The 26,365-nt window shown below is 43.4% G+C and overlaps 2 protein-coding genes across 7 annotated transcripts; both read left to right on the top strand.

The window, feature by feature from the left end:
* LOC139582819 (phospholipase ABHD3-like) lies at window positions 1-9,897 on the top strand. 4 transcript variants are annotated; one of them, XM_071413184.1, is made up of 10 exons: window positions 1-617; window positions 811-937; window positions 1,486-1,646; window positions 1,795-1,977; window positions 2,201-2,246; window positions 2,509-2,621; window positions 2,815-2,988; window positions 3,150-3,198; window positions 3,331-3,496; window positions 7,462-9,897. In XM_071413184.1, exons 2-10 carry the CDS (start codon window positions 818-820, stop codon window positions 7,665-7,667), a joined length of 1,218 nt encoding a protein of 405 aa, XP_071269285.1. In that variant the 5' UTR covers window positions 1-617; window positions 811-817; the 3' UTR covers window positions 7,668-9,897. The 4 variants fall into 4 exon arrangements, with proteins under 4 accessions (XP_071269285.1, XP_071269284.1, XP_071269286.1 ...); XM_071413183.1 differs by having other exon boundaries at window positions 700-937; XM_071413185.1 differs by lacking the exon at window positions 811-937 and having other exon boundaries at window positions 2-197.
* Window positions 9,898-10,843: 946 nt separating this feature from the next.
* LOC139582818 (cGMP-dependent protein kinase 1-like) lies at window positions 10,844-26,222 on the top strand. Of its 3 annotated transcripts, none has more exons than XM_071413179.1 (22): window positions 10,844-10,939; window positions 16,419-16,598; window positions 18,384-18,473; window positions 18,629-18,691; window positions 18,822-18,954; window positions 19,047-19,213; window positions 19,350-19,463; window positions 19,599-19,704; window positions 19,809-19,872; window positions 19,970-20,047; window positions 20,353-20,441; window positions 20,573-20,638; window positions 20,720-20,767; window positions 20,855-21,008; window positions 21,180-21,316; window positions 21,875-21,964; window positions 23,222-23,363; window positions 23,517-23,680; window positions 23,865-23,981; window positions 24,082-24,144; window positions 24,291-24,366; window positions 24,804-26,222. In XM_071413179.1, the coding sequence occupies exons 3-22, from the start codon at window positions 18,386-18,388 to the stop codon at window positions 24,888-24,890; spliced, it is 2,046 nt and encodes a 681-aa protein (XP_071269280.1). In that variant the 5' UTR covers window positions 10,844-10,939; window positions 16,419-16,598; window positions 18,384-18,385; the 3' UTR covers window positions 24,891-26,222. The 3 variants fall into 3 exon arrangements, with proteins under 3 accessions (XP_071269280.1, XP_071269279.1, XP_071269282.1); XM_071413178.1 differs by having other exon boundaries at window positions 16,409-16,598; XM_071413181.1 differs by having other exon boundaries at window positions 10,854-10,939; window positions 16,437-16,598.
* The last annotated feature ends 143 nt before the right edge of the window (window positions 26,223-26,365 follow it).

Raw genomic sequence — 26,365 nt, 5'->3', positions numbered from 1 at the left:
TGCCAAAGAAGAAGAACGGATGAGTCGACCAGGGCAGAGGTATAAAATAACGGTGCCGACCCGGAACTGAGTTGTTGCTTTTTATTCGATTGATAAAATTAAAATAAAAACGAATTCGTTGCAGAATTACCAAGTTTGACACGAAAAGAGGAGAAGATAACACCCGAAAGGCGCATCTTTAGATGTTTCTTGTCAAGGCAGGTTTACGGACAGCTATATTACTTGGAGGGTGTCGTAGTGACATTAGCTAGCTAGGCTATGTAACTGTTAGAGTGACGCCGATTGGCTATATGTTATTGTTAACGTTTAATGTTTTTGTTTTGTGTATTCGTCTACGATTTTCGTTTACTGGGAGTAGTGAGCGAGTTTCTCTGGATGTAGGCTATACCAACGAGGTTTTCACCCAGGATCATCTTGCCAAAGCAGGCCAGAGTTGCTACTTTTTTTTCTCCAGTTTTTTGTTGTTGCAGTCAGTAGGCTATCAGTGTTTGAGAATCTCCACCTAACTTCCCCACTTTTGATTGACGCTTGAAACATTGTTGACCTTCTATCACAAGCTGCTAAAACGCGGACCCGGTTACTTTGTAACCTGAAGGGCATCTCATTGATAAGAAACAGTACGTATTTGTTCTGTAACTGCTGTGACAACGTTTCGCTTTTGATATATTTTTTTTACTAGGCTTAACTCTTTATCAATAGGAACTCTGTAGCTAGTAAGATTCTAAACGCCCTCGGACTTCTGTACGTTGACATCCTGCCTCCGCAAATCCCCCCTGACGAGTGTGAGTTTGCATCCGTGTGTCATCACAGCACTGTCATGCTGCTGTCTCACTCCGACCTATGGAAAGTGTGTTTGGAGAACATCTACAGACCCTACACGGTGGTCCTCGCCACCATCACCGCTGCCCTGTACTACCTCTGGGGCCGTGAGGGCCAGGTCAGTCGCTCGGCCAGAGACTAGCTGCCTTCGGGGTACTGTCTCCTGGCTTTGAGAGCATGTGTCTCTGAGCTCCGTCTCATTTAACCTCTAGTATTTTACTCTTGAGTGCTTCATACCTCTATCTGCAGGCACTTGCATTATGTCCATCCCTCACCTTAGTTTTTAGAGCAGGTTGTAGGAACCAAATAAGTTAGCACCCAATATTGTATAGATATTGGACTTGATAGGCCTATCGGATATAAATTAGGCCTGCACCCTGTAAGATATGCTTTCATCCACTGTTCCCCAGCACCTTTTACTCATATGTAGATTTTGATCCATTGCCCAACAACTACAGCTCGCAGAATATATGTCCCACAGTGTGTGATTGTCTGTTTGGTTGCCTCTGCTTATTCCACACTGTTTTCACCCATTTCCATCTTCTCTTTCATTCTCCCTCTGTCTCTCTCACACCCACACTTACCCCTGTACACACCTTTGTTTAGTCCCTTTTGCTTAAACACACACATGCGCACATACCCATGTCCTCTCTCTCTCACCCTCAGACACCGGTCCTGGTGTGTAGCGATGCATTCCGTGTGTTCCTACAGAGGCACTGTCCCGTGGTGGCTGAGCCCTTCAGCCCTACTCCCTGGTGCTGGGGCGGCCGGCTGCAGACACTGGTCAGAGTGCTCATCAAGTCCAGCCCCCAGGTCGACTACAGGAAGTAAAACAACCCAGAACCCACAACTTCCTTCCCTCCTCTCTACCTATAACCTCTCTAGTCATCTGGATATTGGGCCAACCTACTGTATACCATTTGAAACGGTATTCAGTTAAAAGACTAACCCTCCTGTCTCCTCCACTATCCTTAGTGAGTTGATCAGGACGGCTGATGGAGGTCAGATCTCTCTGGACTGGGTAGATAACGGGGACAGTGCTGCCTACCCAGAATGCTACTCTCGTCCCACAGTGCTCATCCTGCCGGGCCTCACAGGGAACAGTCGTCAGACCTACGTCCTCCACGCCGTCAGCCAAGCCACACGCCGTGGATACAGGTCAGCCTGAGAGGCCATGACCTTTCACTTTACCTGTCATGCTATATGGAATCCTTGGTTTAATCTCGAATAGGTACTTGTTGGTTCTGGACTAGATTGGTTTTAAAGTGCAGTATGGTAGCTTGACTGTCATCTCGATTTGAGAAACACCGACATGGGGCTCTTTGTCACTGTGCTGAGGTTTGGAATCTGAGATTAGATCTTTGTCTCTCTGTTTTCCCAGATGTGTGGTCTTCAACAATAGAGGGTTTGGAGGAGAAGAACTACTGGTAAATTTAGGGAATGCCTTTTAAGTGCACTATCATGCATTTTCCACCAGGGTCTGCCACAATGCAATTTTGCAAGCAGTTTGATAAGACACTATACTACTGTTCAAAGGTTACATTGCATACAAACATCAATAATGTAACATATGGTCTGTGCAGCGCTTGAGCCTAGTAGTCTCATCCACATGTCAGCCCATGTCTTCTCTCCCAGTAGACTCTGATGATCCCAGTCCTGCCCCAGTAACCTACCCCTCCTCTCCCCCAGACCCCAGTGACCTTCTGTGCGGCGGACACCTCAGACCTGGAGCGGGTGGTCCTCCATGTCAGGGAACTCTTCCCACAAGCCCCTCTGCTGGGCACTGGCGTGTCTCTGGGAGGGTAAGTGCTTAGAAAGAAAGAAAAATACATAGAGGTTGTAACTGCTTCAGTCTGTTCATAGTGCATTTTGTGGCAAATAGTTTTTCGTCCTCCCTCTATACACTCTTTCCCCCATCTTCTATCCTTCTCTTGTCTTTCTCTACCGCTCCTCCTGTCTTCTCCCTCACCCCTCCTATTCCTGACTGTATCACAGCATGCTCTTGTTGAACTACCTGGCTCGTAAGGGTAGTGAGGCAGGGCTTGTTGCCGGCCTCACAATGTCTGTCAGCTGGGACACGCTGGAGTCCTGTGCCTCGCTGGAACAACCAATCAACCGCCTGATCTTCAACCGACACCTCGCCAGCAACCTGTGCCAAGCCATTAATAGGTAAGACTGACTTGTTGTTTAGTTGTTGTGGTATCCATGTACGTGTTGCTGTGAATGTTGTTGCCATGGTTATTGGCCTTTCAAAATGGAACAAGACCTGTCATTACTAGCCTTGGTGTGATTGCAACCCAAATATCTGTCTGTCTCTCACGTTCTCTCAGACACAGGAAGATGTTGGAGACTGTGGTGGATGTGGACCATGTACTAAAGGTAAGAACCAGTTTCATATGGTTTATCTATGAGTTTCCATATCATTGTGTGTAGAATGAGTGTATTAGTTGTGCGCTGGTGCCCTTTTTTTGATCTAACTCTCCCTACGCTCCTGTGTGTTTACCCTCTCAGGCACGTACTATCCGGGAGTTTGACGAGCGCTACACGTCGGTCATGTTTGGCTATAAGTCCTGTCTGGACTACTACCAGGAGGCCAGCCCAAACTACAAGCTTCCCAGGACGACAGTGCCCATTCTCTGCCTCAATGCGGCCGACGACCCCTTCTCCCCCAAACATGGTGGGTACTGCCTGGGTCAGAGGGAGATGGGATAGGGCCTGGGGTATAGATGGTTCTTATTTAGATTTTGGAAGCAGCCCTCAACGTTTATCTTATATACAAAAGCATGTGGACACCCTTTCAAATGAGTGGATTTGGCTATTTCAGCCACACCCGTTGCTGACAGGTGTATAAAATCAAGAACACAGCCATGCAATCTCCATAGACAAACAGTGGCAGTAGAATGGCCTTACTGAAGAGCTCAGTGACTTTCAACGTGGTAGCGTCATAGGATGCCGCCTTTCCAATAAGTCAGTTTGTCAAATTTCTGCCCTGCTAGAGCTGCCCCGGTCAACTGTAAGTGCTGTTATTGTGAAGTGGAAACGTCTAGGAGCAACAACGGCTCAGCCGCAAAGTGGTAGGCCACACAAGCTCACAGAACGGGACCGCCAAGTGCTGAAGCGCGTAGCGTGTAAAAATCATCTGTCCTCGGTTGCAACACTCACTGCAAAGTTTCAAACTGCCTCTGGAAGCAATGTCAGCATGAGCTGTTTGTTGGGAGCTTCATGAAATTAGTTTTCCCGTGTACAAAGCGAGTTCCATACAGAAATTATTTGTAAAGATCAGTGTGAAAGAACTTGACTGGCCTGCACAGAGCCCTGAACTCAACCCCATCGAACACCTTTGGGATGAATTGGAATTCTGACTGCGAGCCAGGCCTAATCGCCCAACATCAGTGCCCGACCTCACTAACGCATACTTTTGGTCATGTAGTGTATATACTGAACAAATATACACTGCTCAAAAAAATAAAGGGAACACTTAAACAACACAATTTAACTCCAAGCCAATCACACTTCTGTGAAATCAAACTGTCCACTTAGGAAGCAACACTGATTGACAATAAATTTCACATGCTGTTGTGCAAATGGAATAGACAACAGGTGGAAATTATAGGCAATTAGCAAGACACCCCCAATAAAGGAGTGGTTCTGCAGTTGGTGACCACAGACCACTTCTCAGTTCCTATGCTTCCTGGCTGATGTTTTGGTCACTTTTGAATGCTGGCGGTGCTTTCACTCTAGTGGTAGCATGAGACGGAGTCAACAAACCACACAAGTGGCTCAGGTAGTGCAGCTCATCCAGTATGGCACATCAATGCGAGCTGTGGCAAGAAGGTTTGCTGTGTCTGTCAGCGTAGTGTCCAGAGCATGGAGGCGCTACCAGGAGACAGGCCAGTACATCAGGAGACGTGGAGGAGGCCGTAGGAGGGCAACAACCCAGCAGCAGGACCGCTACCTCCGCCTTTGTGCAAGGAGGAGCAGGAGGAGCACTGCCAGAGCCCTGCAAAATGACCTCCAGCAGGCCACAAATGTGCATGTGTCTGCTCAAATGGTCAGAAACAGACTCCATGAGGGTGGTATGAGGGCCCGACGTCCACAGGTGGGGGTTGTGCTTACAGCCCAACACCGTGCAAGACGTTTGGCATTTGCCAGAGAACACCAAGATTGGCAAATTCGCCACTGGCGCCCTGTGCTCTTCACAGATGAAAGCAGGTTCACACTGAGCACATGTGACAGACGTGACAGAGTCTGGAGACGCCGTGGAGAACGTTCTGCTGCCTGCAACATCCTCCAGCATGACCGGTTTGGCGGTGGGTCAGTCATGGTGTGGGGTGGCATTTCTTTGGGGGGCCGCACAGCCCTCCATGTGCTCGCCAGAGGTAGCCTGACTGCCATTAGGTACCGAGATGAGATCCTCAGACCCCTTGTGAGACCATATGCTGGTGCGGTTGGCCCTGGGTTCCTCCTAATGCAAAACAATGCTAGACCTCATGTGGCTGGAGTGTGTCAGCAGTTCCTGCAAGAGGAAGGCATTGATGCTATGGACTGGCCCGCCCGTTCCCCAGACCTGAATCCAATTGAGCACATCTGGGACATCATGTCTCGCTCCATCCACCAACGCCATGTTGCACCACAGACTGTCCAGGAGTTGGCGGATGCTTTAGTCCAGGTCTGGGAGGAGATCCCTCAGGAGACCATCCGCTACCTCATCAGGAGCATGCCCAGACGTTGTAGGGAGGTCATACACACTACTGAGCCTCATTTTGACTTGTTTTAAGGACATTACATCAAAGTTGGATCAGCATGTAGTGTGGTTTTCCACTTTAATTTTGAGTGTGACTCCAAATCCAGACCTCCATGGGTTGATAAATTTGATTTCCATTGATAATTTGTGTGTGATTTTGTTGTCAGCACATTCAACTATGTAAAGAAAAAAGTATTTAATAAGAATATTTCATTCATTCAGATCTAGGATGTGTTATTTTAGTGTTCCCTTTATTTTTTTGAGCACTGTATAATCACAACATTCAACAATTTCTAAGATTTTACTGAGCTACAGTTCATATGGGGAAATCAGTCAATTGATATAAATTCATTAGGCCCTAATTGATGGATTCCACATGACTGAGAATACAGATATGCATCTGTTAGTCACAGATACCTTAAAAGAAATGGGCCTCACAATGGGCCTCAGGATCTTATCACGGTATTTCTGTGCATTCAAATTGCCATTGATAAAATGCAATTGTGTTCGTTGTCCATACCTATGTCTGCCCATACCATAACCCCCCCCCCCCCGCCACCATGGGGCGCTCTGTTCACAACGTTGATATCAGCAAACCGCTCGCCCACACAATGCCATACACGTGGTCTGCGGTTGTGAGGCCGGTTGGATGTACGGCGACTTATGGTATAGAAATTGTCAAGAACAGCTCAAAAAAGCAAAGAGAAACGACAGTCCATCATTACTTTAAGACATGAAGGTCAGTCAATCTGGAACATTTCAAGAACTTTGAAAGTTTCTTCAAGTGCAGTCGCAAAAAGCATCAAGTGTTATGATGAAACGGCTCTCATGAGGACCGCCACAGGAAAGGAAGACCAGATTACCTCTGCTGCGGAGAATAAATTCATTAGAGTGAACTGCACCTCTGATTGCAGCCCAAATAAATGCTTCACAGTGTTCAAGTAACAGACACATCTCAACATCAACTGTTCAAAGGAGACTGCGTGAATCAGGCTTCATGGTCGAATTGCTGCAAAGAAGCCACTACTAAAAGACACCAATAAGAAGAAACTTGCTTGGGCCAATAAACACGAGCAATGGACATTAGACCGGTGGAAATCTGTCCTTTGGTCTGGAGTCCAAATTTGAGATTTTTGGTTTCAACCGCCGTGTCTTTGTGAGACGCAGAGTAGGTAAACGGATGATCTCCGCATGTATGGTTCCCACCGTGAAGCATGGAGGAGGAGGTGTAGGTGTGCTTTGCTGGTGACACTGTGATTTATTTAGAATTCAAGGCACACTTAACCAGCATGGCTACCACAGCATTCTGCAGCGATACGCCATCCCATCTGCTTTGCGCTTAGTGGGACTATCATTTGTTTTTCAACAGGACAATGACCCAACACAACTCCAGGCTGTGTAAGGGCTATTTGACAAAGGAGAGTGAAGGAGTGCTGCATCAGAAGGCCATGGCCTCAACAATTACCCAACCTCAACCTAATTGAGATGGTTTGGGATGAGTTGGACCGCAGAGTGAAGGAAAAGTAGCCAAGAAGTGCTCAGCATATGTGGCAACTCCTTCAAGACTTTTGGAAAAGCATTCCAGGTGAATCTGGTTGAGAGAATGCCAAGAGTGCAAAGCTGTCATCAATGCAAATGGTGGCTACTTTGAGAATCAGATTTTTTTTTTTTTTTGGATTACTACCTGATGATTCCATATGTGTTATTTCATAGTTTTGATGTCTTCACTATTTTTCTAGAAAGTAGTACAAATTAAGAAAACCCCTTGAATGAGTAGGCTGTGTCCAAACTTTTGACTGGTACTGAGTGTGTGTGATCAATTGTTGGTCTTCATCTAAATGCTTCAAACTGAAATTTTCCTCCTTCTGTCTCACTCCCTTTCTCTTCTCTCTCTTCAGCTCTCCCGGTGGCCCTAGCCAAGCGCCTGCCTAACGTAGCGCTGTTGGTGACGTCCCACGGCGGACATATAGGCTACCTGGAGGGCCTTTACCCGCGTGGGGAGGGCTACATGGACCGCCTGTTCGGCCAGTTCATTCAGGCAGCCTTCGATCACCCTGGGGACCTCAAAGGGGCCTGCAGCATCAAGGAAGAGCTTCTGGATTGACCTCAGACACCCTGGTCATGTGATTAGGTCCTGATTGTTCTGGGACTGACCGATTAGTCTCACCAGTACTACCACCCTCTTCTTTTTCATCTCAGGTGCTTATCCGTCAACCAATCAGACAGAGCTTAATGCAATAGACACTGACATCATGTAGGTAGGGAGTTACAGACTGATGCCTTATATTACTACACACAGAATGAGAATATCTGGTCTTAAAGCCAGTAACTCTTTATAAGTTTAGTGTTTCAAATGACTTACTGTTGAAATTAATCTGGCACACAAGCCATCACCCTACTCTCCGAGGGTGTCTCAGGGTGAGTGGGATATGCAGAATGACACACCCATTTCACCACACACTGTACAGGTTACACACTTGTACATGTGTGAAACAAGACAAATATAAGCACCCCCTTTTTGACTTTTTGAATTTACCCTTACTATTTCCTTTGTCATAGACGATGTAAACAAGGACATGAATAGATCACTCGTATTTAGTCTTCAAAAAGACAAAGGGAAACAATAATTTAAAATATTTCCCCTTGAACTGATGTTTAATTATGACTAAAGCAACTGATTATGTTTGAAGAATATACTTAGCTTATCGCACAACACACAAATACTGGAAAAACTTGAATGAAAAGTTAATCTTTTAATCTGGTTTTTAAGCTACTTGGGTTTTATTCTCAACCATATATATATATATATGTGATTGTAATAGTGGTTAGCATACACAATAAAATACATGGAAATGTCTATGTATAACGTACTGCAGTTAATAATTCTTTATCGTGTTGGTCAAGTAAATTTCAATTTAGGAGATAATTGAAATTCCAGTTAAGTGGAAGTGCAATTTATTTTCAATTAGGATTTTTTTCATTGAATTGGAATTTTGATTCACGTCCAGATTTGACAGAACTGAAATTGAATTTTGACCTCATCTGATTCCACCATAAAGAGAACAGATAAAATATTTTGAACATGAAGGAATGTTGTTATAAAATATACACGGTATGTATTACGTATCTGTGTAAAGGCTATATCGGATAATGTATTAAATGGAAGCTGTCTAAGACTTGCCTTAGCGTTGGTCGTATCTCAGCCCGGACAGTGTGTTTGACAAAGTAGTATTTTTATCATCAAAAATGTTGGAGATTTGTTTTTGACTTTCTTGCAACATCCAAACACAATTCCATTTCAAAACAATCTGGGGTTTCCCACACATTCCACAACATAGCTTTGTCCTGTATACGTTCATGTGCATGATATGACACAGAAAATCTATATCTTTATTTGTCTATAAAGTACTGTACACATTAGGCTAGACATGCTAAGGTAAAGGAGAGCAAATTGCTATCAGAAATGTCTGCTGGCTGTCCTCTCTTGGTTTACAAATACAAGTGTAAAACCCCTGATTGTTTTATTTGGACCAGTACCACTATACTAGCTATGCTATTTTAAATCCAGCCTATGTTTGATAATTATTCTTGTGATTTTTGGTTTATTTGATTTGCAGTATTTTTTTCAACTGTGGATGCACACATAAAGCTCTGAGACTGACTAAATTATAATCACATTTAAGATGCCGTGTAAGCTCTGACATTTCCCAAGGACTAAACTATTTAATTCAATGTGGGTACAAGGGTGTGTGACAACTCAGTGGTTTAAACCTAGGGAAAGCTCACATTTGACTTTATTTCTTAGTTCTGGATGATTGTCTCACGCTTTGACTTGTTTGAAATTTGCACACAATTGTAAAAGTTTGAGTAAATCTGTTTTATGATTATGGACTATATTATACAGAATGTCTTGTGGTTATGTAACAGTTATCGGTAATATTGCACAATGCGTGTCATGACAATGGATCAACTATGTCTGTCTGTTTATCTTGCTAAAGTAGTTACGGTAAAACAGGAAGATGATGTGATGTTTTAATGACGCTGCCATGACGATCACCAGCAGTACCCTCTCCCATCACCACCCTATTAACTATTATACATACTTGTGTTATTACTCAGTAATAACATCCGCTGGCACAAGACGGCCTGGACCTTGGGGGGAAGGCCCAACATACACTTGACTGACCACTATACCTGCTGCACTGCAATGATAATGTGATGGCAATAATAATCTATTGTAACTTTTTTGTGACCTTCCCTTGTCCTTTTCTGTTGTTACCATGCCACTAATTTAAATATTTGATCTGTATTCCTTAATAAAAACACAAACAGTTGTTTCTGTCAATATTCAGTCATAGGGGGCTTTCCCAGGTAAAGAGGATGTTAATTATTAATTTCCTAGACATATCTGACTTTATCTTAATCACTGCTGTAATTATCTCAAATAAGAGCAGCAATTCACCTTAGTTTGTTTGGTTGTCTTTATTATACCACTGTGTCGGTCTCAGTGGTAAAACTAAGAACAGTCATTGTTGGTGCTCCAGGTCTAAACCTCTCATCTTGGAGCCATACTCAGGTCATTCATGTAGTTACATGTAGAAATTGATTAACAGGATGGGTATCAATAATTAACTTAAGACAATAAAAATCCCCACTCACAATGTGAACCCTTCAGCCTCATTTAGATGACTTTAATGATGCTGGGCTGGAAAAGATCCAATGGTTGCACAGTGGCTTTGTGTGGAAACAGCACCTGATGAAGTAGGGGGAGATTTTTCCACCTCTTGTTTTCCTCTCGGCATAAATCTAATCTGTTTATTGTACGACAAACGCACATTTCTGCTGGTTGAAACTGGTGGTTGAAAGTCACTTGTGGTGTTTTTCGTAACTTTGACTCTTTTCTATCACTCCCATCTTTAAAACCTGCTCTGGCACATTTTAGTGCTGATACAATGTGGGTATTAATCTGTTTTAGCCCACATGAAAAAACACTACAATTTACTATACAATACTACAGTGCTTTTATAGAATTGTATAGTAAACTGTACAGTGGTAGGTATACTGTAGAATAATATACTACACACCATAGGTTTCCATGGGGGATGGGAGACAATCATGTATTAGTTAAATAGAAAGTCCCTGGAGGTCAGGGATCTCCCAGATAGCATAAGAACAGGTCATAGGCAATGGCAAAATGTGTAGAATTGCAAGAAATTATCTTTAAAGGTGGACTTTGGAAACAAAAATCTTTCCATTCCTCCTCTTTCTCTGTAGCCAGATTGTTAGCTAAACTAGCCAGTTGTAGCTAGCCAGTAACTCCTCCAGTATGTGTTGGCGTCATTTCACCGGATTTGTTTTTGATGGACGCTGAGAACGGTAAGCACAGACCAGTGTTTACAGATTTCTTAAAAATATTACCTATAATTAATTACAATATGAGTGAAATAGTTTTCCTTCAAAAACATTTTAGTTAAAACTATCTTTTGATATTTGTTTCATTAGTCCATTGTTGATATAGTCCTTAAATGTTTTGCTTGTCAGCAATCAAGTTTTCAAGATGTATAACTTTCAAAATACAGAAATACAGCTGGTATGATGCATTTTGCATCACATAAGGCTGCGTTATGCATCATACCGGCTCTATTTCTCTATTGTGAAAGTTATATATCTTGAAAACTTGATTGCTGACATGCAAAAAAGATGTGGAACTATATCAGCAATGGACCAAATAAACAAACACCAAGTATATTTTTAGTGTTAAAGTACTTAAGGAAAAATACTTTTTGGGGTATCTGTACTTTACTATTTTTCTTTTTGACAACTTTTACCTTTACTTCACTACATTCCTAAAGACAATAATATACTTTTTACTCCATACATTTACCCTGACACCCAAAAGTACTTGTTACATTTTGAATGCTTAGCAGATCAAGAAAAAGGTTCAATTCACACACTTATCAAGAGAACATCCCTGGTCCTCCCTACTGCCCCTGATCTGGTGGACTCACTAAACACAAATGCTTCGTTTGTCAGTTATGGCTATCTGTAAATAAATAAAAACAAGAATAGTGCCATCTGGTTTTCTTAATATAAGGAATTTTAAATTATTTATACTTTTAATTTGACTTTTGATACTTAAGTTTTAGCAATTACATTTACTTTTGATACTTAAGTATATTTAAAACCAAATACTTTAAAACTATAGTTACACAGGTAGAATTTTATTGGGTGACTTTCAATTTTACTTGAGTCATTTTCAGTTAAGATATCTTTACTTTTACTCAAATATGACAATTGGGTACTTTTTCACCACTAGTTGGAGGTCATTTAACTTATCGTTCCACTTACATTGTGTTTTCAAAATCCCCCTCCATATACAGTTGAAGTCGGAAGTTTACATACACCTTAGCCAAATACATTTAAACTCAGTTTTTCACAATTCCTGACATTTAATCCTAGTAACAATTCCCTGTCTTAGGTCAGTTAGGATCACCACTTTATTTTAAGAATGTGAAATGTCAGAATAATAGTAGAGAGAATGATTTATTTCACCTTTTATTTATTTCATCACATTCCTAGTGGGTCAGAAGTTTACATACACTCAATTAGTATTTGGTAGCATTGCCTTTAAATTGTTTAACTGGGTCAAACATTTTGGGAAGCCTTCCACAAGCTTCCCACAATATGTTGGGTGAATTTTGTCCCATTCCTCCTGACAGAGCTGGTGTAACTGAGTCAGGTTTGTAGGCCTCCTTGCTCGCACACACTTTTTCAGTTCTGCCCACAAATTTTCTAAAGGATTGAGGTCAGGGCTTTGTGGCCACCCAAATACCTTGACTTTGTTGTCCTTAAGCCATTTTGCCACAACTTTGGAAGTATGCTTGGGGTCATTGTCCATTTGGAAGACCCATTTGCGACCAAGCTTTAACTTCCTGACTGATGTCTTGAGATGTTGCTTCAATATATCCACATAATTTTCCTCCCTCATGATGCCACCTATTTTGTGAAGTGCACCAGTCCCTCCTGCAGCAAAGCATCCCTCCTGCAGATCCTGCCACCCCCGTGCTTCATGATTGGGATGGTGTTCTTCGGCTTGCAAGCATCCCCCTTTTTCCTCCAAACATAATTATGGTCACTATGGCCAAACAGTTCTATTTTTGTTTCATCAGACCAGAGGACAATTCTCCAAAAAGTACGACCTTTGTCCCCATGTGCAGTTGCAAACCGTAGTCTGACTTTTTATGGCGGTTTTGAAGCAGTGGCTTCTTCCTTGCTGAGTGACCTTTCAGGTTATGTCGATATAGGACTCGCTTTACTGTGTTTATAGATACTTTCGTACCGGTTTCCTCCAGCATCTTCACAAGGTCCGGGATTGATTTTCATTGACGTTCATCTCTGAGCGGTATGATGGCTGCGTGGTCCCATGGTGTTTATACTTGCGTACTATTGTTTGTACAGATGAACGCGGTACCTTCAGGAATTTGGAAATTGCTCCCAAGGATGAACCAGACTTGTGGAGGTCTACAATTTTTTTTCTGAGGTCTTGGCTGATTTCTTTTGATTTTCCCATGATGTCAAGCAAAGAGGCACTGAGTTTGAAGGTAGACCTTGAAATACATCCACAGGTACACCTCCAATTGACTCAAATTTATGTCAATTAGCCTATCAGAACATTCTATAGCCATGACATCATTTTCTGGGATTTTACAAGCTGTTTAACCTGTTGGGGATGAGGGCGCTGTTGTGGCTATTTATGCTAATCGTGTAATTTTTTGAAACGGCTTCCCACAAAGTTCTTGATCGTACAATATGCATATTATTATTATTATTGGATAGAAAACAGTCTATAGTTTCTATAGGAGTTGAAATTTTGTCTCTAAGTGGAACAGAGCCCATTCTACAGCAATTTCCCTGACATGGAGTCAGATTCCAGAAATTTTGGCCACTGGTCTGGAGTCAGTTAAAAGGCCACTGTTATTGCTATGACTATACGGACACTGCTTACGTCTTCCCCTGGATGTCTTTACGTGATGACGATTTGAATCGTGTCGATTGCGCGTTCACAGGCACTATAAATTAAAAAACCCTGAGGCTAATCAGTCTTTCCTTGCTGCGTAACGCGCGTGCTGGACACAGTCAACTTAGTGTATGTAAACTTCTAACACACTGGAATTGTGATACTGTGAATTATAAGTGAAATATTCTGTCTGTTAACAATTGTTGGAAAAATGACTTGTGTCATGCACAAAGTAGATGTCCTAACCGACTTGCCAAAACTATAGTTTGTTAACAAGAAATTTGTAGAGTGGTTGAAAAATGAGTTTTAGTGACTCCAATCTAAGTGTATGTAAACTTCCGACTTCAACTGTCCCCCTCAAAATACCCATCAAGAGAGGCATAATAAGTCATGGCAAACTGTGTAGAATTGCAGGAAAAGTTTCAAAAAGATTTTCGGGGGAGGACCCCCTGGAACCTCATCTACTGTTTGTACCCCCAATATCTACACCACAATTTCTCCCTTCCTACACACTGTAGTATCCCTCGATCATGTGTAGTACTTACTATAGAATATTGTGGTGTACTGTAGGATACTATAGTAAATCATACAGTAATGTCTGCAAAAACACTATAGTCCGCAAAAACACCACACATTTTTTGTGTGTGTACTTTTAACCCCTTTTCATGATAGCCAATTGGTAGTTACAGACTTGTCCCATCACTGTAACTCCTGTACGGACTGGGGAGAGACGAAGGTTGAGAGCTATGCCTCCTCCGAAACACAACCCTGCAAGCCGCACTGCTTCTTGACACACTGCTCGCTTAACTGGGCCAATTGTGCGCTGACTCATGGGTCTCCCGGTCACGGCCGACTGTGACACATCCTGGGATCAACCTATCACTATCCCAGAAACCCTAGACCCACTCCAATTGGCATACCGCCCAAACAGATCCACAGATAATGCAATCTCTATTGTACTCCACACTGCCCTTTCCCACCTGGACAAAAGGAACACCATCGTGAGAATGCTATTCATTGACTACAGCTCAGCATTCAACATCATAGTACCCTCAAAGCTCATCACTAAGCTCAGGATCCTGGGACTAAACACCTCCCTCTGCAACTGGATCCTGGACTTCCTGACGGGCCGCCCCCAGGTGGTGAGGGTAGGTAGCAACACATCCGCCACGCTGATCCTCAACACTGGAGCCCTTCAGGGGTGCGTGCTCAGTCCCCTCCTGTACTTCCTGTTCACCCATGACTGCGTGGCCAGGCACAACTCCAACACCATCGTTAAGTTTGCAGACGACACAACATTGGTTCTACAGCTGCACCATCAAGAGCATCCTAACTGGTTGCATCACTGCCTTGCGGTCGGAGGTTGAGCAGTTGCCATACCAGGCACTACAGAGGCCCAGTACGGCCCAGTACATCACTGGGGCTAAGCTGCCTGCCATCCAGGACCTCTACACCAGGCGGTGTCAGAGGAAGGCCCTAAAAATTATCAAAGACCCCAGTCATAGAATGTTCTCTCTACTACCGCATGGCAAGCGGTACCAGAGCGTTCTCAACAGTTTTTACTCCCAAGCCATAAGACTCCTGAACAAGTAATCAAATGGCTACCCGGACTATTTGCATTGCCCCCCCCCCACACCCCTCTTTTACACTGCTGCTACTCTCTGTTTATCTTATATGCATAGTCACTTTAACTATACATTCATAAGATACTACCTCAATTAGCCCGACTAACCGGTGCCCCCACACATTGGCTACCCGGACTATCTGCACTGTGTCCCGCCACCCACCACCCGCCAACCCCTCTTTTACGCTACCGCCACTTTCTGTTTATCATATATGCATAGTCACTTTAACCATACCTATATGTACATACTACCTCAATTAGCCCGACTAATTGGTGCCTGTATATAGCCTCTCTACTGCATATAGCCTCGCTACTGTTATTTTTCACTGTCTTTTTACTGTTGTTTTTATTTCTTTACATATCTATTGTTCACCTAATATAATAATACGTTTTTACTTAAAAATCGCACTGTTGGTTAGTGCCTGTAAGTAAGCATTTCACTGTAAGTTGTACACCTGTTGTATTCGGAGCACGTGACAAATACATTTTGATTTGATTTGATTATCGTATACAGTACTACAGTTTTCTTTTAGTACAGTATTTATACTATAGTTACCTGTAAATACTACAGTATACTACAGTAAAGTCCACAAAAACACTACAGTAATTACTATAGTATTTATACCATAGTATACTATAGTATTTTTTTCATGTGGGAACCACTCTCCCTTCCCCTGTGTCAAGGCCTGTGTATTCATGGGTGTTTTGAAGGAGTGTGAGGAGTATCCCTTTCTCCTACCACTCCTTCATCCCCCTGTTCCACACTCCTCTGCCCTCCCTAATTTCCCCCCTTCACCTCCATCTTCTTTTTCCCTGGCCCTCTTTAAATCCACCTCCCTGAGTCTCTGCCCTCTCAAACACCCCCCCCCCCCCCCCCACCCATCCCCCCACCCGTCATTCCTCCTCTTCCTCCTCCCCCCGTCTTCCTCTACCTGGTGTAATAGGAGGAGCCTCGGGGGTCTGGTTAATGATCCAACACTCTGGAGCTGTTGAGCAGACGGATAAGGAGAGAGAGGGAGAGGAAGAAAAGGAGAGAGAGAGGGAGAGAGAGAGGGAAAGAGAGAGAGAGAGCAGTAAGAGTAGAGGCATAGAGGGACCTAGGTGAGGTCAAAAAGAGGGGAGTGAGGGAGAGGAAAGATACAGGATTAGGTAAATGTAGTGTGTTTGTGTCTGTACAAATGAGTGGACTCTGCATGTGGCCTAGGAGCATTTAGATCAAGTTACCCCTTCAGATGGAGACAACCTGATACAGGACCTACAATACTTTACCGTATCAGTGGATTTACGGAGTGCTGGAGGAAGGTCCTGAGCTTCATATGAAGATCCATGTAGGAACTGTAGCAGCTACGCAGACTCACGCTCCTTCCTACCCCACCTCTCTACACAGCCTACAGGTGAGTCTGACCGAAGTCTTTTCCCTTGTAGAATCAATGTCTCTGAGCCAAAATGAGACCTGTTGGAGCTACATCAGATCTCAGTTGCAGTAACTTGCATTTCATTTTAATCGGCCGAGTTGTGATTGTAGTGACTGGCTTGGGGGCCAGTAGATTTTATGTGAGATAATCATTTCTCAATGGTTAACCCAGGTATTGGAGGTCATTATCCCAATCTGTCCCATTTGAGTGTTTTTGTAGAATGGCTGCACTCCTAGAAAGCTATATTATTGACAATTGCCCTACCTTAATTGTCATGGGTAAGAAGAGCCTGAAGTGAAAATCAGTAAGTAGTTTGTTGCAACATGACTGACATGCACTTTACATTTAACCAATTCCATTTAGAAATGAAATAGTTTTGTCTTTAATTACAGAGTGGAAAATGTAGTCTCTTTATCTCCTATATTGTTGTTAGTTGTTTGCTGGGTGACTTTAGAATCTGTAACACCACGCCTAATCTCTGCCCTGTCCAATGTTCAGGGTGAAGGAAAGGTAATTGGGGTCACGTGAAGTGAGGGCGCTAGGCTGACCCTGGCTCAGTTTGTATTGATGTGTCACGACTTCCGTTGAAGTTGGTCCCTCTCCTTGTTCGGGCGGCGTTCGGCGGTCGACATCACCGGCTTTCTAGTCGCCACCGATCCATGTTTCATTTTCGTTTTGTTTTGTCTTCATTATACACACCTGGTTTCCATTCCATAATCAATGTTCCTTATTTAACTCTGGCTTCCCTTTCTGTTTTGTGCGTGATTGTCGTTGTCATGTGGTTTCGTTATTTTTGTGCTCTGGATATTTGTGTTTTTTCTTGTTGGAACATTGCTTAATTTTTGAGTAAATTCTCTGGTTATTACTCATACCTGTGTCCTGCGCCTGACTCCGCCTTATCCATTCACCTAATCGCTGACATGATGTGGATGTGTGTGCTAAGCTAATTGCTAGGCTAACCTTGTGCTTTGTTTGCTCTGTCAACAAATGTGTGCTCTGTCAACAGAGACCAAAATAGTTTTTAAACCACGAAATTAAAATGGTGAAGCCCCTCATAATCAGTGCTAACTGGTCAATGGAAACATCAGTTGGGTAGTATTTTTTCTTCACAGGTGTGTGTGTGTGTCCATACGTGTGTGTGTGCTCATGGACATGCAAGCAAGGATCTGTGTTCCCAGGCCCAGGGAGTTTATTGACATTAGAGGGGGTTGCTACATGTATATGCACAGACACACACGTTCAAGAAACACAAACATGTTGTGCTACCATGAGAGAGTGGATGTGTTTTTAAGACATGCACCAGTTTAAATTCATGCCTGCACACACACACTAAAGGTAGCTTCGATTCCCAAAACAATTGTCTGACCTGTGAGACTACCAGGGGTACGCATATAATAGAGCCACAAAATATTGGCAGGTGGTAGCGACCATCAATAAATGACCAACAAGGCTTGGGTTAGTGATAACAGGTTCTATATGAGATGTCTTCCCAGGGTGGTACAGTATTCACAGTGCCCCTAGCTGGCAGCCCATCATTAGTGTCCATTATTCATGATCACAGTGTAGACCTCTCGCTGAGAACTGACTGTGTGCCATTTTAATGACAGATACTGGGCATACTGTTTGTGTGTGCATGCATGTTTTGTGCAGCTTTTATGAGTGTGAATGAATGTGCAAATGTGCTTATATTTCATGTGTATGCTTTCATGTTCATGTGTTTACCTTCCTGTGACTCCTCTCACATGCCTACACCTCTCCCTTCAGCCATGGAGGGCCAGGTAGAGGAGCTGAGGCAGCAGCTGGAGAAACAGACCCTGATCAACCAGGAGCTGCAGAACCACAACAAGGACCTAGGTACGATCACGACCATGATTACCATGACCGCAAGCATAACTTAGATCAAGACCATATGAACATGATTGACCACAACAAAGACTGCAGCCATGAAATCAACCATGACTTAAAACACATTTATCCCAACCAATACAATGCTCTCCTGTCACCTCCAGAGAGAAGACTGCAGGAGAAGGAGAAGTTGCTGCAGGACCTTCACAGTCATTACCATGACCTAGGCAAGGGGATTCATGTGACTATGGCAACCCCCTGGGTGACGAATGGCAGCCATTTTGTGTCAGATCACTAACCATAGAACATCATGTATATTAACCCTAATTTCCTGTGTGTGGTGTCTATATATCCCAGAGTTCCCTGCTCAGAGGAGCAGTAATGAAGGGGAACCGGAGGTCAGGAAGAGCCGAGCGGCTGTCATGGCCCCTGAGCCAATCCCAGAGGAGCAGCTGGAGATCATGAAGACCAAAGTCAAGAAGACCGTCAGGTGATTGGCTAGGGCTATGCATGATTGGCAAAGGCTATGCATGAGTTATGTGACACCAGTACTGTATGGTGGTGTGATGCCTCCTTCCGCAGCGAGACAAGTCTGATCGTCATGGCCATCCAGAAGAACGACTTCCTGAGTCGCCTTGACGATGAGCAGATCACCATGATGGTGGAGCTCCTGGTGGCCATCGACTTCAAACCAGGAAATGATGTCATCAAGGAGGGTAGTGAGGGAGACAGTATGTACATCGTTGCAGGTATGTGTGAATTTCTCTAGAACATTGCTCGGTGTTGCTACTGTATATCTGATTATTATTCCCAATTAAACAATAACCCTCACCCCTCAAACCCCTCACCCCTCAATGTCCCCCCTCTCCCCTCCTCCACATTCAGAGGGTGAGCTATATGTCAGTCAAGCAGGTCGTAACCTTCGAACCCTGACCTGTGGGGATGTCTTTGGAGAGTTGGCTATTCTGTATAACTGCAAACGCACTGCCACAGTCAAAGGTGAGATGCTATAGAACTTGACTATTGAGTGGTACACAATAACTAACTACGTGTACTGTCTGTACTGTGCGTGTGCGCTGAAATTAATATTGCTTGTTGTTATGAATAAATTGTCCGCCTCACTCCCCATCGTAGCTAAAACAGTGGTGAGTCTCTGGTGTATGGAGAGACAGACGTACAGAACCATCATGACCAACAAGTCCAAGAAGAAACGTGAACAGATAATGGGCTTCTTGAAGACGTGAGTTTACACACTTAACCTCATGACTTACATACTTGGTCATACTCTCTTGGTCACACACACATGCACACTGCTAATTCTGCTCTTATATGCTTCCCTATCAGGTCTCGGACTCTGAACACCCTGAATGACGTTCAGCTCTCTAAGATCATTGACTCCATGGAGGAGGTTTGTGCTCAGCCATTTTACACACCTCTCCTATGCTAGATCGTTTTTCCAGAGCATTAACATACAAATCCCATATAAAATGTGTTGTTTCTTTTAGGTGAAGTACCAGAACAATGACGTCATTGTGCGTGAGGGGGCAGAGGGCAACACGTTCTACATCATCCTTAAAGGAGAGGTACAGTAACGGGGACATGTTTGGTGGCTACTGTGATCCAAAACACTCTGTTTCTGTACACTCCTTGTTTGATGATCATAGGGAACAACAACTAACTACGCTAGTGGAGGATTGGCGTCTACAATACTCTTACCTGTGCTTACCAACCGATCTGTTTATTGCCAAATTCAACCTTTTGACCCGTCTGTCAGTTCAACTTTATTTGCACAGCTCTCTTTTCAATGTCAAACTGGTGCTGAATTGCTTATCAAATGAATCTGGCCTTGAGGACAAAAACGAGTGTGTGTGCGTGTGTCTGCCCTCAGGTCCAGGTGACTAAAAAGGTGAACAGGCAGCAGAAACAGATTCGCAGGATGGGCAAAGGGGAGCATTTCGGGGAATTGGCCCTCATACGGTAACCACGGATACATTAGTACCTACAGTAAAGCTATAAAGAAACTTGCTGTTGTACAATTAAAGGGCCTTGGTGTGCAGTATTAGCTAGTGTGGCTGCTCATTATGTGTGGATCTGTATATAACCTACAGTGAGATCCTGAGGACTGCAACCTGCACTGCTCTGGGCCCTGTTACCTGCTTCTCCATCGATAAGGAGTGAGTCTGAACAATTCAAATTTGATTTCTTGATCGGTTAGTTTATGGATTGATTGATGGTCTGTTATGTTCCCCCTCCAGGGTGTTTGAGGAGACGATCCCCATTGAACACCTGGAGCTCCATGATGAGTGAGTACAAAGACACTCTAGTCCTTTTAGTTCTATATTTACCACTCTAGTCAAGCAGTCTAACTGTAGTCTGTGGTCCACCATCAGCTCTAAGTTCCTGGAGGAGCCAGATGCTCCAGAGAAGACCAGTCCTAGTTCCTCTCTGAGGTTGAAGGACCTGATCCCTGTACTGTACCAGGAGGGGCGCTACCAGGGAGACCCTGTCACCCTCGGAGTGGGAGGATTTGGTCGCGTTGAACTGGTACATGTGTTTGGTGTTGTTGTAGTGTTTGGCTATTTATAGGGATAGTTAGTGGCTGAAACTAACTGATGAAAGTTTACTGTCCCCTTTAAGGTGCTTGAAAGCCAAATTCAAAGTGAAACGGCTCTTTTTAGATCCAAAGTTTATAACTGTTTTTGTTGTTTTCCCCAGGTGACCACGCTGCACCATGGGAAGTACTTTGCCATGAAGCGGGTCAGTAAGAAGCACATTGTTGCTAAGCAACAGGAGGAGCACGTCCTGTTTGAGAAGAGGATCCTCAAAGCCATCCAGAGTGACTTCATCGTCAGGTGACTGTGGGGCTAGGTGGCAGGTACTGTAGCCTAGCGGTTAAGATTGCTCTTTCGAATCCCTGAGCCGGCAACGTTGACAAATCTGCCGATCTGCCGTTGAGCAAGGCAGTTAACCCCCAACAACAACTGTACCGATAATGTCGATTAAGGCAGCCCACTGCACCTTTTTAATTCAGAGGGGTTGGGTTAAATGTGGAAGACACATTTCGGTTGAATGCATTCAGTTGTGCAACTGACTAGGTATCCCCTTAACCTTCAACCATCATCATCTACAATAACACCTTAACCCTCTTTGTCCCCTTGTCAATTGATGGTATTCATTAAGACTGTGGGGGTAGGCGACCCCTGACCTCTAACCTTTAATGTCCAACCATCATCATCTAAGTTAACACGTTAACCCTCTTTGTCCCCTTATCAATCGATGGTATTCATTAATCACTAAAGTACCAAGGGAGAAGGGAAAACCATCAGACACTGCTGTGGCCCTCAAGGTCCAGGAGGACTGAGGATACTGTACCATATTTAACCCTGTGTTATCTCTCTCTCACGGTTCAGGCTCCATTATGCCTTCAAAGACACTCGCTACATCTACATGATTATGGAGTTCTGTGCAGGAGGGGAGATCTGGACCAAGCTCAAAGAAGTGTGAGCAAACATTGCTGACTAAGTCTACTTTTAAGTGATCATGTCCGAAAAGCTGGAGTTTTGGAGGATTTATCATCATGGGTGTTGTTAGGCCCGAGACGAAATTGAGGGTCGGCCAATATATCATCCAAACACTGGCTTCAAGGGCATCACTTTTATACAACGGGTTACCAACATATTCAAATAATGATTGACATATTTTCATTAAAACTTTATTTTGTTTATTCATACTATTTCATCCTTCCACAAGATATAGTCCCGACACAAATCTATGGTTGCTACACAAACCGGCTCGTCGTTCGTTCTATCGGTTCGGTTGACAGAGACGCAACCCAGTAGTCCAGTCTTTTTGATCTATATCTATGGATGCGACCCAGTCGTTCAGTCTGTTTGTTCTATATCTATGGATGCGACCTAGTCGTTTGTTCTAAATGTTCCATTGCCATACTGGCTGGCAACGTTGTTATCCCTTGCTTGCTAGCTAGCCAACAACGTCAAACAGTGCAGCCAGAATAACAACAGTAGCTGCCTTTGCATTTGTTTAAGCAGTTTTCTAGTGACATTTATTTGGATACATCCATAACAATAAGTTAATGAGGCGCAATTTCACCTGGTATAGAAAATGTGCTCACTCATCAGGAAACTGTTGTTCAGAGGAGCTAGCCAACAACACAGCTAACACAGTCACTTCAAACTGAATCTGGAAAGACTGCAAACTAGCTGACCTTCATTTCATTTGACCTTTTTTTCCATTGACATGTCTTTGTATATATCCATAAAAATGATGCCAGCTGTTTCATTATTTCAACTGGCTGAGAAACACTGCCTGCCTGTCTGTCTCGTTTCTTCTCCCGACACGTTTATTACTATCGGACAGCTGGAAATTGAATTTGAATATGGAAACAATGTTGAAAATGTCGGAGAGACAAACAGCAAGGTTTATATAAATCTCCGCTGTTGAAAACTAAATGTTAGTCGAAAAGAAATGTGAGATAATGTCTGGATGCTTTTTATAGTGGAAATCAGGTTTATAAATTGCCTGGCTGGGATGATGAGACAGTGGATTGCGCAGTCAGATGGAAGAGTAAATAGGCATTTTAAAGTCATAGATTTAGCCGGTGGTCACTTGTGGAATAGACACCGTCTGGAATGCGGTTTTAACCAATCAGCATTCAGTATTAGAACCCACCGTTGTATAAATTCAGATATACACAACTGAGGTTGAAGATTTATCTGCTTTGTCTCTGTGTTTGGCAGTGGTCGCTTCGATGAGCCCATTGCTGTGTTCTGCACTGCCTGTGTAGTAGAGGCCTATGCCTACCTCCATAAGAAGGGCATCATGTACAGAGACCTGAAGCCTGAGAATCTGATGCTGGATGCCAACGGCTACGTCAAACTGGTGGGTGATATGTTAATAATAACATCAGGCAACTCTTTACTCTTTCATTGCTTCAACTCTTCAATCGCTTGCGATGCTAAAGAGTTCATGCATTCAGATATCTCTCTGTGTGTGTATTCGTGCATGTTTGAATGTGTGTGTTTTTACATGTAGGTGGACTTTGGTTTTGCTAAGGAGTTAGTTCACGGTGATAAGACCTACTCATTCTGTGGTACTCCTGAGTACATGGCCCCAGAGATCATCCAGAACCAGGGACACGACTTCGCTGCTGACTTCTGGTCCCTGGGCATCCTGGTCTATGAGCTGCTGGTGGGGAGGTACTGTACAGATCAGCACGGAAAGGGTTAAAGCAGCTTGATATTTCAGTAAACAAGAAAGGTGACTGACAGAATTATCTACTGTATAGTGTATAGTACAACATTTACAACAGTTCCAACACCAACAAACACACACCGGATTATCTAAAATACTGTTTTACCAATGGACTGTTTTGCCTTTCAGCCCCCCATTTTCCAGTTCCGAGCCTGCAAAGATCTACCCTAAAATTTTGGATGGGTTGCTCAAGTTCCCCCCTTACATGGGCGAGGGGGCCAAGTCCCTCATCAGTAAACTGTGCAGGTTAGAGATTATGTGTTAGGTGCAGGATATAGTCTGATGTTATAACTCTTTTTCATACTTGTTTTGATTGGTTATTGATGGTTTGTGTTGTGGCCCACAGACCTCGGCCGGGTCAGAGGCTGGGAAACACCAAGAATGGGATCAAAGATGTCCGCCATCACAGGTAACCATGAGGAGCCAACCGTCCGGTGTGTGTTTGTTGGTGTTGGAACTGTTGTAAATGTTGTACTATACACTGTACAGTACATTTTTCTGTCAGTCACCTTTCTTTTATGAGGATTCATCCCCCTCTCCTGTATTCCCCTCCAGGTGGTTCAGTAGTATGAATTGGCACAAGCTTCGTGTGGGCCAGGTGGAGGCTCCTACAATCAGACTCATACACAAGGTCAGTCTAGCCTCAGCACACATCTTTTTTTTGTTTCTATGTGAAGCTCAATAGGTAACTCTTTACATTTAAGGTATACTTCTAAGGATTTATAAACGGGTTGATAAGTAGTTTACAAATGGTAAATTATTAGTTTACAGTATATGTGGTCTATAACGAAGTTCCCCACCACTGCGAGAAAACCTGCTGCGAGAGGTTCTGATGCATCGACATAACACCACAGCGCAACGAGTCAAACTAAATTTCTCTGCAACAGCTGTTGCTTTTTTAGTGAACACAATTTCCATGCAACAGCTTTTCACACTTTATAAAGATCAAATACAAGTTCAAGGTACGGATTGAGTGGTAAGTAGTTGCCATTTAGTCACTGTGTCATATCCAGTGTCAACGTCATTCCCTGACAGCCACTGATCTGAGCCCCTCCCCTTGTCCTCCAGGGTCCATGCTACATCAACTTTGACCGCTTCCCCTTCGACCAGGCTAAGGCCGACGAGGAGTTCTCCGGCTGGGACAAACACTTCTGACTCCAACCAGAACCAGAACCTGAACCAGAACCAGAAACAGTCCAAGAGGGTCAGAGTTCAGAGGTCACACCGGGGCTCACTGATAGGTGGATCCAGACCAGATTACTTCTTGGTGACCTCGATGTTCCCATGACCTTTTAGACTCTGAAAGACCATTGCACCGTAGGGGCAGGAATAGGACTATGCCCAGAGCCATAGATACACATGGATAGGTTCTGACTACTTTGTAATAAGGCTCTAATTTCACCATGCTGGCTTCACAGAACCCTCTGGTAAAAGATACTGTACAACACTGAGAGGCATGTGTGTGAATGTGTGAATAAGAACAGCCACTCATGCATACACACCTTCTAATCTTTGTGGATGCCATCTTAACTTGAAATGTGCTCACTGAAAGCTGTACGTGTGTGTTGTGCCCAAAAGAAAGATGAATAAATATAAATGGCTGGATGTAATGTCTCATGTTGGACAAAATTAATGAATTTACCCTTGACACTCATTGTACTGTGTAACTCATGATGGCATTGTCATTGCATTTACTGTGCTAGTGTCTATGCCTTGTAGCATATACTGTCTGTAAAGAATACTAAATGTATGTGTTTCACTTTCAAATAAATATAATGACCCCTAAATATACAGAGAACAGGTGTTGTAGTACAACATGTCAACACTAGGGGGCTGAATAGGAAGGAACACTATCTGCTCTCAGCACAGCACAGTGTGTTCTCAATGTCTGTTCTCTGAGTCCTGTAATGTAATTTAGAACAGACAGCAGGTTTTGTATGGAGTGATGTACTATGTATTATTCAAACATCATTACAGTGTCTGTTAGATTGACTAAAGCTCTGTTAAGTCATCAGTCCACTCACGACAAACAACTCTTATCAGGAAGGAAATACAAAACAACAAATCAATCTCCTGGGGCTATGCCTAATCTGTGATGGTGGGCTGAAGTACATCTGTTTTCTATTGGATTAAAAAGGCGCTGAATGATTGATCAATATGATTGGTCCAAGGGCAGTACACATTGTCATTGACAATAATACTATTATGATAAATAATATTTTTGATAAGCTGCCAACGACAGCTTTCAGTGTTTGTTACTATTGTTTTTCCTTTGTGTGTATCGGCCAGGCTGTCATTGTAAATAAGAATTTGTTCTTAACTGGCTCGTCTGGTTCAATAAAGGTTCAAGAAATAATAAGCTAGATAAAATAAATCTGTATGGATCCTGACTTTTTGTGAAGAGTATTATAACCACTGTTTCACATCCTGATAAAGGTATCCTGTGTGGCTTAAATCGACTTAATAAACATATTTCTGTCCTTGTTATATGACTTACTGACAGTCTGTTTCACCCCAGGGAAACCTGCTTTCCTCACTCACTGTGCTACGGATTTCAACGCACTTATGAATGTGATCCGATTTAGAGGTTTTCTACCACTACTGATTTTGAATTGAAGTCCAGAGAGGTA

The sequence above is a fragment of the Salvelinus alpinus genome, chromosome 8 (genome assembly GCF_045679555.1).
Source record: "Salvelinus alpinus chromosome 8, SLU_Salpinus.1, whole genome shotgun sequence".
Classification (NCBI taxonomy): domain Eukaryota; kingdom Metazoa; phylum Chordata; class Actinopteri; order Salmoniformes; family Salmonidae; genus Salvelinus; species Salvelinus alpinus.
This window is presented reverse-complemented; position numbering and strand designations above follow the sequence as displayed.